Source organism: Anabrus simplex, chromosome 2 (assembly GCF_040414725.1).
Source record: "Anabrus simplex isolate iqAnaSimp1 chromosome 2, ASM4041472v1, whole genome shotgun sequence".
In the NCBI taxonomy this organism is placed as follows: Eukaryota; Metazoa; Arthropoda; class Insecta; order Orthoptera; family Tettigoniidae; genus Anabrus; species Anabrus simplex.
Window position 1 is genome coordinate 928,512,727 of NC_090266.1, and position 12,498 is coordinate 928,525,224.

General features: G+C 41.1%; 1 protein-coding gene across 5 annotated transcripts in view; it reads right to left on the bottom strand.

The window, feature by feature from the left end:
* Positions 1-12,498, bottom strand: part of LOC136863192 (diacylglycerol lipase-beta) — a 575,063-nt gene that overhangs the window by 53,914 nt on the left and 508,651 nt on the right. For all 5 annotated transcript variants that reach the window (XM_067139553.2, XM_067139552.2, XM_067139549.2 and 2 more), the window contains one exon: positions 156-248. In XM_067139553.2, coding sequence (XP_066995654.2) covers positions 156-248 — 93 coding nt within the window. The remainder of the gene's footprint in view (positions 1-155; positions 249-12,498) is intronic.

A 12,498-nucleotide genomic window follows, 5' to 3' on the forward strand; every position in this document is an offset into this window, starting at 1 on the left:
GATTATGAAAAATGTCCTTTGCACATTTCCCTATCCACAGTAAAGTTACAGATTAAACTACACTAATCTATACAATAGGATTCTTATCTCAACTCATCTTACTGCTATCTCAGGTAACTGATCAATGATATATTTTAAGAAGTTATAGAGTTTACCTGGAGGTGAGATGGCATACACCTTTATATCAGGGTATTTTGGACGAAGAAGTAAAGCTAAAAGCACAGCAACACCTGCACCTAGACTGTGACCTGTAAGAGACAAGAACTTACATGCAATAAAAACTGTAATGTACATGTAAATGTACAATTAAAGTCCTGAAAATATGCATCAAAGGTAAGTAAAGTAAAGGAAATCACTTGACAACTCCTATACTGTTGGCATATTTCAAAATATGTAATTGTACAGTCTATGGAAGCTAAATAAATGAATGAATGAATAAAATACTCCAAACTGACAAACATAATGCACAGTAATAACAACAGTAATAATAACAGTAATAATAACTGAGACTCTTAAAATAGAGGGGCTTATTGACAGAATTGCCAAGTCCTAAATATTTCTATGAAATAGAAAATATTTTTCTTCAGATCTTGTTTATATATTATAGATTTGAAAATGTAAAATGAGATTCCTTTTAATTCTATGAAAAGTAGCAATAAGACCACAGAAAATAGTGGAATTGAGTCTCTGATAAATGGACTTCGAGACCATTCGAAGACGACGACGACGACGACGACGACGACGACGACGACGACAACAACAACAACAACAACAACAACAACAACAACAACAACCACAACAACAACAACAACAACAACAAGTATAGCATGTCACTGACCTTGTCAGGGTGGGGGCCATGGCTTGGCGGAAGGTTAGCAGACTGTCTAGCCAGCTAGACTCGTGCCAACAGCAGAGTAACGGTTTTGCAACAACTCTCATTCTATGCCAGAGTGGAGAGAAGTGAGGACTTCATTAAGGAAAGTTCCAAATTTCAACAGCTGCTTTGATATTCACGATGATATTCTCCATGGGAATAGAAAGACGGGTAACAGCAAAGTTTCCTCCTTTAGCCAATAGAGAGGTTTCCGTCTCTGACAGGCAACAGTTGGTCAGGTTGACAGTTGTCCAGGGCAGGCACAGTCTGTGTCTTATCATGCCTGGCTACAAAGTGAAGCCATTGAAATGCTGAAGCACACCAACACCTTCAACCATAAGGAGGATTCTGGACAGGTCAACAAAGCCTGGTTTCCAGCCATATAAGCTTTAAATCCTGGATGAGGGAGGCCAGAAAAAGCAACAGGTGATCAGTTGCCAGTCTCTACCAAGGCAGGTCGACCAACGCTGGGCTCCATGATGCTTCAATCATTAGCTGAAGAATAGCCAATCAGCGACCACCCTCCTACCACGGTGGACCAACAGGCGAGCAAATCAGTGACCACCCCCGACCATGGGGGACCACAGCCTACACTATATATTGAGGTTTAATTACAAAACCAGTCTATTCCTCTGTGAGCTTCGGAGCCATCGAAGTCATTCAGAACCCTTGAAAATGCTGGATGCAGCTTTTGGAACGTCGGGAACATCATATGCTCCTGGACCATGGCCTACAAGCCAGGAAAATACAGACACTGTTTATAAAGCCAGCCATGAAAGCTTCAACAGCTATATGAATTGCCTCTATGAGGAGTAAATTTCAAACTCATTTTGTCGCTTCGATAAACTACGTAAGAAAAACGTGCAGCTCTTGTCTTCACTCACATTTCTTCTCCAATGTGGAGACTGAGATAATTCCTAAATTTCTGAGAGTGAAAAGACCATTAAGCTCTGCCCAGTGACACCAGATCTACGACAGAACAGAACACTTTCTGCTGCGGTAACATATAAGCCCCACACACAAAGAGCTTGCTACCACAGACCAGGTGCTTTTACAACTACATTATCTTCTCAGCTCCACATTCTCACCACAGGATTGGGAGAAAGCAGATGTATCGCCCATTCTTCTATGATTTCAAAATTCGATCGGTTGATCAACTGGCAGAAGAACAAGTTTGAGCGACATCAGGAGAATCGACCCATGCCAGTGACTATGGACACCTCATGGACAATTGTCAACCTCTCTACTGATTAAAGGAGGATACTTTGCTGTTACACCTCCCTCTATTCCCGTGGAGGAAATAGTCATGAGTATCAAAGCAGCTAATTGAAATTTACCATTGACCAGGCAGAAGAAATCTACCATGAAGCCTCACACATACTGAAAGAGGCAATAACACCGAAGAGCAACCTTACGGTTCAAGAGAGGAATGCCATAAAAACTCTGAACATGGAAAGGAGTGTACCCGTTCTTCCCATGGATAAAAGGAATGCCACAGTCATGATGGCTACTAATGATTACTCTACGAAGATGTTGAAACTTTTAGACCCAGAGACCTACCGGAGACTACCAAGAGATCCAATCAACCAGATTCTTCGAAACACCAATAGCCTTATTAAAGCCTCATCACTGCCAGACAATATGAAGGGAGAAACCTCCAAAAGTGGAGCTCTACCTCCGAGATTATATGGCTTACTCAAGATTCATAAGGACAAGTTGCCTTTACGGCCTATTGTGAGTGCTACTGGATTACCGAGCTACAGTCAGCTGGCCACCTTCCTACAACCTTACATCGGTGGCACACAGTCATACCTCAGAGATTCAGGCCACTTCATCGAAAAGCTGAAGAACCTCCAGTTAAAAGCCAAAGACTTGCCTGTGAGCTTTGACGTGGTCTCACACTTCACTACAGTACCAGTAAAAGAAGCCCTGGACCACATCCCTCAGATTTTCCCTGAGGATATCACCAACTTGTTTAACCACTGCCTCACCACAAGTTATTTCCTGTGGAATGACAGTTTCTATGAACAAATTGATGATGTAGCCATGGGCAGTCCTCTGACTCCAGTGATCACAAACATTCTTCATGGAAAAGTTCAAGCTAACAGCACTCCAGTTTGCACCACTGAAACTAAGGTTTAGCTTTGTAATCTGGAGCCACAGAGAGGAACAACAGCAGCATCTGAAAAGCATCAAAACCAATATTCAGTCCACTGTGGGGACAGAAAGTGAAGGAAAACTCCCTTTCCTCAATGTTCTGGCAATGAAGACAGTTGATTTAAACTTGGGACACACAGTGTACTGCAAGGCAACCCATACAGACTGCTATCTGCAGAAGACTTCCAATCACCACTAATGACAAAAATACGAAGTGATAAAGATGCTAACTAACCGTGTAAGGAGAATTTATCATCTACAGCACTTAAACAAGGAGCTCAGCCACCCCAATATGGCCCTACGCACTAATGGGTGCAGCCATAAAGATATCTAGTGAGTACTCCATCCCAGACGTCCAACAACCAGTGAGAAAGAAAAGGAGCAGTTGGCAGCTGAAGCCTTTCTGTCTTATTTTAGGTAGACAACTGATGGAATAGGGAGGCTACTGGAGTCTCATGGGGTAAAAGCCATATATAGGCTGACTAAGAAAATCCACGAATTGCTAAGGTGTGCTGAAGACAAGTGCCATCCTCTCTCCACAGCAGGTGTCTACATGATCCCATGCAGCTGTGGCCACGTGTCCATAGGAACTACGGAATGAAGCATCGCCACTTGGCTGAAGGAGCACAACAGGCAAAGATGGTTAGGACAAGCATAAAGGTCATCAGTCGCTGAACACTCGCTTCTGCCATGCTACGACGTACAGTACAGCAACAACAATGTACTGTAAACTACTCTGTCTTATCACACCTGTCTACAAAAGAAAGCCATTGAAATCCTGAAGCACACTAACAGCTACAACTGTAAGGAGGAATACGAATGGATCAAGAAAGCCTGGTTTCCAGTTCTGAAAACTTTCAATCCTGAAGACATGGTGGTGGAGGCAGGCCAGAAAAAGCAATGGGTGATCAGCTGCCTGTCTCTGCCAAGGCAGGTCGACCAACACCATGCTCAATAGTGCTTGAATCATTGGCTGAAGAACAGCCAATCAGTGACAGCCCTCCCACCATGGCAGACCAATAGGTGAGCAGTGTAGCCTCCACTATCACAGGCCAAAGAACAGCCAATCAGTGATCGCCCCCACCATGGCAGACCATGGTCTGCATTACTGTATATAATGAGGTGGAATTTCCCCACTCCATTCCACTGGGAGCTTCAGAGCCATCAAATTAATTTGGAACCCTTGAAAATACCAGACGCAGGTTTCAGTGAAACGTTGGGCCTATCATATGCTCCTGGACCATGGCCAACAAGCCCAGAAAATACAGACATAGTTTATAATGCGGACCATAAAAGCCTCAAATGCTATAGGGATTCTCATATTTTTAAAAGAAATAAAATAACTGTGTTAGTTGGTGCAATATCATGGGAAATTCATCCATCGGTAGCAAAATATATAAATGTCTAGGAAAGAGATGGAGAGCAGCAACTTACCATATAAGATTGTGTGGATATAGTACTTATAAAAGAAAAACATGGGTCTAAAATTTTTGGCTGCAGCCTTCATCAGTGGAATAGAGTACGATAATGGCTGGTGTTGGCAATTAGATACTGTGTGAGGCAAGGGCCATGTGATGACAGACAGACAAGTGAATGGAAGAAAAGGAGCAGTTTTCTAATGTTAAGGTTGGGTGCTTCCCTGGACCTCAGCACCAGTTGGTGTCCCACCTCGGAATTTCCAAGTATGAGAGGGTGGGAAGTGATGGGTAAATGTGTTTGAGGAGTTTAACTGTGAAACATTCATCAAACGTGGTCTGATGGTACCTGGTATGAATGGGGACAGGAAGATCTATGTTGGGGATTTTGTAGGTACTGAGGTGGCCGCATATATGTTTAGCTAGTGTATTGCTAGTTAAGCCAATGTAGAATGCTGGGCAGAGTATTCACTGAAGCTGGTAGATAATGTTCGATGAAGTACAGTCATGACGACCTTGTACGGCGTACGACTTGGTGATGCTACTGGTATAAGTGGTGCTTGGTGTATGTAAGCAGCAGGTCTTCAGTGGCTTTGTTCACAGGACAAAGTGCCGGTACTATTCACAGGTAATGTAATGCGCACATGTAACACAGACCTATGATTCGCACATTGCAGCGCTATTTACAGGCAAAGCAAACCTATACAGGCAACACAAACCTATGGCATTCCTCACATAAGTGGACTAACCACAGGGACCTGCACTATCCTGTGGTGTTCCCCACATAGTGGGTACTAAGAATAGGCAAGGCAGAATCATGGTGTCACTCATATGGGGGTACGAATCACAGCTAATGTAAAATGCATCCCGAGCCACACACTGTCTCTACTAATCACAAACCTATTTTGTACCTAACATTGTGGTACTACGTGCAAGTAAAAGGGACCCATGATGTTCGCTACGTGATCGTACTAATTACAAGTATTCTCATGGTTCTAATTTAATCATTCCTTGGTTGCCCCTTTTAGTCACCTTAATACCATTTAAGAATATGAAAATAGAATATTAATATCTTCAATGGATTAGAAGTTATTTCTGAAGGAAAGGTGGAACAGGGTCATAGGAGGAAGTAGCTTCTGCAGTCATCAAGAAAGATAGGGGAGACCAGGAGGGGAGGGGTTCAAATTAAGTGGGCAGGGTAGAGGCTCTAGTCATGGGGGATTCTATTGTTAGACATATGGGGAATGTGTGGGAAAGAAAGGAAACCAGAGTAGAGTGTTATCCAGGAATTAGGTTAAGGCAGATGTTAAGGTACTAACATAGTAGGGGATGTGTGGGATCTGGTAAATGCAGCACCAGCGAAGTTTGAGGAAGTGGAGATTGTTATCAGTGGAGTACTGTGTAGGAGGGATAATGACTGGAAGTTAATTGGGGATTTAAATGCGACTATGGAGTGGATATGTGGGAAACAGGGAGTGAGATTTCTAGATCCTAATGGCTAGGTAGGAGATAGTGATCTGCACTCAAATGGCCTTCACTTGAAACACAGTGGTACGTATTAGTTTAGAAGAGTTATAGGGAGGTACATTCAGGGAAATGTGATGGACTAGAGAGTGGTAATAAGGGAGCAGGGATCTGGAAGTCAAGTAGGGATGACATAAAAATGTGGAGGTAATGAGACAAAGTCTCTCACAGTGCACTGGCACTGCCAGTGGCTCCAAGTAGCCTATGAAGTGGCCTCCACGGTATGCACTAGCCATGCGTCTTGGTGGGTGTGCTATTTACCAACTGATGAGCCCAACTTGACACACTGGGGCGAAGCGCTGGCAACCAGGAATGATTTAACTGAAAAATTTATAATGTCCAATAATGGACCATTTATATTGGTATTATAATTTTACTCATTCGGGACAAATATTTCAGGTTCCCTATGGGAGTCAACATCTATATCATTGGAGTGTTTATCATAGAAACAGGATACAAATGATAGGAGGGGGAGTATTATTTCTGGTGAAAGTAGAATTTGTAACCTATGAAAAAGTTAAAGAAATTCTAGGTGTAAGGCTCATCTCTAAAGATAATAGGCAACTTTAAATTTTTGGAGTGTACAGACGTGGAAAGGGTGGCACAGATGCCGATTCGGAATTATTTGAGTAATTCAGTCTAATGACTGGTTTGCCCCTGCGATGAATCTTCTCCAACTGTGTCGATCCTGTGCAATACTATGTGAGAAACGATATGGAAAGGAATGTGATTGTAGCAGGTGATCTCAATTTAATAAATGTCACTTGGGAAGGTAATGCAAATGATAGGAAGCATGACCAACAAATGGAAAATAATTTAATATGGGAAGGACAGCTGATTCAGAAAGTGATGGAACCAACTAGAGGGAAGAATGTTCGGGACATGGTGCTGGTAAAACAAGATAAGCTCTATAGACAAACTGAAGTAATAGATAGTATTAATGATTACAAAGTTGTTTTTGTTATAGTCAAAATAAATGTGATAGAAAGAAGGTTGTACAATTAGGAGTATTAGGCAGCATCATCATCTTTTTTTGAGTAATTCAGTCTAATGACTGGTTTGCCCCTGCAATGAATCTTCTCCAACTGTGTCGATCCTGTGCAGTACGTTTTGCCTTTGCATAGCTCCTGCATCCTGAGTTTACAAGAAATGTCATAATGAATGTCTTTCTTGGCCTCTTACGAGGGCATTTCCCTAATATTTTACCTTCCGAAATTTCCATTAACACATTCCTACGTCAAAGCCTATGTCCCATCCAAGAAAGTTGTCTGCTACTCTGACTCAACAGCCCTCTTTTCTTGGATAATGTTCAACACGGTACCTCAGTGCTGGACTTCTTTTCCACCCAACTTATCCATTGCAGCCGACGCCAACACCACATCTCGAAGGCTTCTGGCCTCTTAATAGCCTCTTGGTTAACGTCCAGGTCTCAGCACAATACAGCGCAACAAACCAAACATTTTCATTATTCTTTTACGTAAGATGGGGGACATTGTTTTCTGACATAAAAAGGACATATTTATCTCTCAAGGCTTGCTTTGCTACTGTTATTCGTATTTTTTTTAATTTTGGTGTGATGCTGAAGGTTTTCTGTTACTATCTGGCCAAGCTATTTGAACTGTGCCACTTGTACAGGCTCACCACTGATCATCACGTGCAATGGACATGGGTTCCTTCTAAACATCATGACATTTGTTTTATTAATATTCATTTTCATACCAAATTCCTTAGCTTTTTCATTCAGCTTTAGCAATATTTTGGATAAAGTTGTTGGACTACCTGCAACTATAGCTTGATCATCGACAAATTTGATGGTCTGCATTAGTCTCACCCCAAGCTTAGTTTTTGTTATAGATTCATTGATGATTTTCTCAGCAAAGACATTAAACGGGAATGGTGACAGCATACAGCCTTGTCTTACTCCTTTCAGTACGTGTATAGGGGCTGTTAGTTTGTTACAAAACCTTACAACTGCATTCTGATGTTTTTACGTAGGTCGAGTCATAAGTCATGGCAACTAGTTTTTTCTCGCAACAGGAGACAACACGGAAAATCTAATATATGCATTTGGAAACGTATGGTATGTACTTGCATATGATGCCACTAAATGGTGTATGTAAACAACAGTGTGAGTCTAAGCATGCCCCCAAGTTCAGAGTGCAAGTGACAGCATCACAAAATGGAAGTCAACAAGCAGGAGCAACAATTGTATATTAAAATAGCAGTTCTCCGCAGCAGAAATGCACGCCGATGCCATGCAGAGCTGCGGGAAGCATTAGGTGTGCATGCCATGCCCTATAGAACAGTGGCGAGGTGGGTGGAGACGTTCAAATGAGGTAGAGTATCAACTGCCGATTTGCCCTACCGCAGGCAATGCACAGTGGAAAAATTGGTGATTATTTCAAAGGTCTGTAAGCAATGGAGACCTGTCCTTTGTACGTAGTCTTACGTATTTGCTGTCTATACCATAATAAACATTCTTTACCAATGGCCTGTGTTCTGTCACTTTCCTACGAGAATCTCCTGAAGTCAGAATTTGTCTTCAGGTACTATGCTTAAGTACATACCCTATATTTCCAAAGACATATCTTAGATTTTCCGTGTTGTCTCCTGTTCGCGAGAAAAAAAATAGTTGGCATGACTTATGGCTCGACCTTCGTATAAATTGTATAACCGCTGCATCATGCGATGTGGGCAAGCTATCTCAACAAGAATTGGAAACAGTTTGTTCCATGGCATTTCACAAGTATCAAATGCTTTCTCGTAATCAATCAAGCATATACATAAATTCCTTCCACAGCCCAACAATCTTTCTCCCATACTGTGTAGTGTAACTATGGCATCATATGTTGACAAGTCTCTGCGGAAACCAAACTGAGTGTCGCCAAGGTTTTGCATACTTGCCTAGTTATACCATCCTCTTTCAGAGTTCTGTCATCAAGTGCACTGGTGTCCAAGAAAATGGAACATTTGCACTGTACAAATTCCTCACATTCCTTGTAACTATTTTCATTACTGTCCAATAACACTACCCCATTTTTATCCTTCATCAACCTTGTGCAAAATCCTTTTCGTTTCCTTGATGTTTTCTTAATTTGTTCATAAACTAAATTTGATTTGCCTTCTTGTTCCAGATGTTCAACTTCTTGGCAGTTCAAGTTCCACCACTCTTCTTTTAGTGTTCTACACAATCTGTCAATGTCAATATCATATCCAATACAGAAACCAGGTTAATTCCTGGGGGCAAAGGCGGGAGGTTGTAGAGCTAACCACTCAACCCCATCAAGTGTTGAGGTTACGGATAGTGGAAGCCTTTACCTTCCACCCCTCCAAAGAGCCTTCATGGCCTGTACGGAGATGACTTTGCTTTGCCTTATACTGGCAGTGATACTTGACAACCCTACTCCTTTCTCATCCTGGACTTTGGACTGGGCAGCAGCGGAAGCAGTATCATTTGGCTGATAAGACAGGCACGAGGGACTTTTTAGAAAGTAATTATGATCAGTGGAAAATGGTAAATAAATATGTGAACAGACTGTGGGATGGGTTTAAAATGATTGTTGAGGAATATGAAAACAGGTACTGGTATGGTACCTTGAAAGGTGTTAAGGAATGGTAAAGACCCCCTTTATTAGAACAGAGAAATAAACAGACTAAGAAAAGGTGCAGGTTGGAAAGAAAAAAGAGTTATAAATGGTTGTGGAACTAAGGAGAAATTGAAGGAACTTATTAGGAAATTGAATCTAGTGAGAAGTCAGCCAGGGATAACATGATGCCAAGCATAATTGTCAGTCATACAAATTTTAGTGATCATCAGCCTAAATCACACAAATTTTAAATTTTTTACATTTTTAAATGTCATCATCAGCCTAAATCACACAAATTGAGCAAATACTTATTAATTAAAATTGCTGTGGTGACCTATAGGGACACTCAACATCATACACTATTTTTCACCAGATAAGTCCAATAATTAACAGTTTTAACATGCTTTAGCTGTACTCTCAACATTTCTTGATCTATTATTTACACAATGAATGGGCGAAAGTCTTCAGATTTCATTTTACTGTGTGTTAGAATAAGCCGGCCCTGTGTTGTAGGGGTAGCGTGCCTGCCTCTCGCCCGGAGGCCCCGGGTTCGATTTCCGGCCAGGTCAGGGATTTTTCTCTCGACCTGGGCTGGTTCGAGGTCCATTCAGCCTACATGATTAGAATTGAGGAGCTATCTGACGGTGAGATGGCGGCCCCGGTACAGAAAGCCCAGAATAACGGCCGAGAGGATGCGTCGTGCTGACCATATGACCCCTTGTAATCTGCAGGCCTTCGGGCTGAGCAGCAGTCGCTGGGCAGGCCAAGGCCCTTTCAAGGGCGTTAAGTGCCGTGGGGGTGTTAGAATGAAAGTGATACACTCATAACAAACACATAATAATCTAATCTTGCTGATATGTGAACATACAAATACTCAAATCACCATAAACCATTTTTACAGTTGCAATTAAAATCTTTTAGTGATTATTTATCAGTTCAATAAAACCACTTGTTATTCAAATGTCATCCAAGTAAAAACAGAAATTTAATCGATAACACATTGCTCGTATAATGGACCTTGTTGAACTATATGTTTGTAATCTCATAAAAGATTATGTCTTTGAAAGGCTTGTTATGCTTGTTAAAATTTACACTGGAATATACATAAAATTGTTTAGTATAAATCGGTATCATTTGAATCGGTTGTTTGTCCTTCCGTTCTTCTCTGTGGGCGTAATACAGATGATCTAAAATTTCTCAGTCCAGTCGGGAAGATTTAATGAAGCCTGAAGAGAAACCAAAGCAAAAGAGGAGTAAGTTTTAAGTTTAATGAGCTTGGACAAGCTAATGGTGTACGTGAATAGAATATATGTGGCTCAACTTGCACAGCGTGCTGAGAAGTTTGACATGTGAAAAGGAGGTGTGGACTAACTAGTTGACATGTGGAGTGTAGTGAGGCAAATTTTGGGCTGGAGAGGAGAAGGGGGGAAGTGGGGGTGGGGTAGGAGGGGGAGAGTTTAAGGCGGGTCTTGTGAACAGTCCGATGGCGGTTTGTAACGTGATGGGGTATTGTGTATAGCGCAGAATATTGAACGTCTATTCGGAAGATCAACACACCTAAAGATTTCAATTAAAAAATCGAAGAGGATGTTGGTTTTTTCTGAGATTTCATTCAGGTTCAAATTGGAGTTAAAGAACTGATCCAAGTGAATGAAGCAACTTTCTGTGACATCGAGAACGGGGCCTTTGTTTACATTCATAAGAACCTCTAAATCCTTCTTTATGCTGCTGAAGCTATGTTTTGAACCTTGAATATGCTGTCCAACTGCCGAATATCTATTATATTTTATACCATTTACATGCTCCATATATCTCAGGGGTATTGGCAGAAATATCTATTGACTATTTGGAGCATACGGCAATTAACAGCAATAGTGTTTTTGCGAACATAAAATTCTGGGCCAGGTATATGAATGACACTCTAGTTATCCTTGATGAAAGAATTACTGATGCAGTCTCCACTCTTAATAATTTAAATAATATTGATCCGAAGATAAATTTCACTCTGGAATCCGAATCAAATGGAAGCACAAATTTTCTGGATCTTACGTTAAAGAGACTTTCTTCTTCTATAGAATATAAAATCTACAGGAAGCCAACACAGACAGCCACTACCATCAGAAAAGATTCTTCCCATCCCAAAGCACATAAATGTGCTACCTACAGAAGTATGGTAGACCGGGCATTCAGAATACCGTTAACTAAAGAAAATTTAGATAAGGAATTGAACACAATTTGCTCTATAGCTAAGTATAACTGATATGATAATGCATTCATAGAGCGCATCATCAATAAACATAAATACCATTTAAATTCAATGTTAACTAGGGAAAAACTAAACCTAATTATTATTCAACCTTCACTTTCAATAACGATGTTAACAGCATTACGAATATTCTGAGGAGACACAATACTAAAATTGCATATCGAACAGATAACAGAACTATGGAAATTATATATAATACCAGCTCAGTAAATAAATCTGACATTTATCTAAAGTCGGGCATCTACCGATTCCAATGTAATAACTGTCAGTCTTCATATATCGGGCAGGAGCTTCAAAATCAGATATATGGAGCATGTAAATGCTATAAAATATAATAGATATTCAGCAGTCGGACAGCATTTTTAAGATTCAAAACATAGCTTGGATCAGTTCTTTAACTCCAATTCAAACCTGAATAAAATCTGAGAAAAAAACCAACATCCTCTTCGATTTTTTAATTAAAAGTCTTTAGGTGTGTTGATCTTCCGAATAGACATTCAATATTCTGCGCGATACACAATACTCTATCACGTTACAAACCCCCACCGCACTGTTTACAAGACCTGCCTTAAACTTTGCCCCACCTCCTGCCCCCCCCCCCCCCCTCGCCGCGCCCCTCTCCCCTCCTCCACAGCCCAAAATTTGCCTCACTACACTCCACATGTCAGCTAGTTA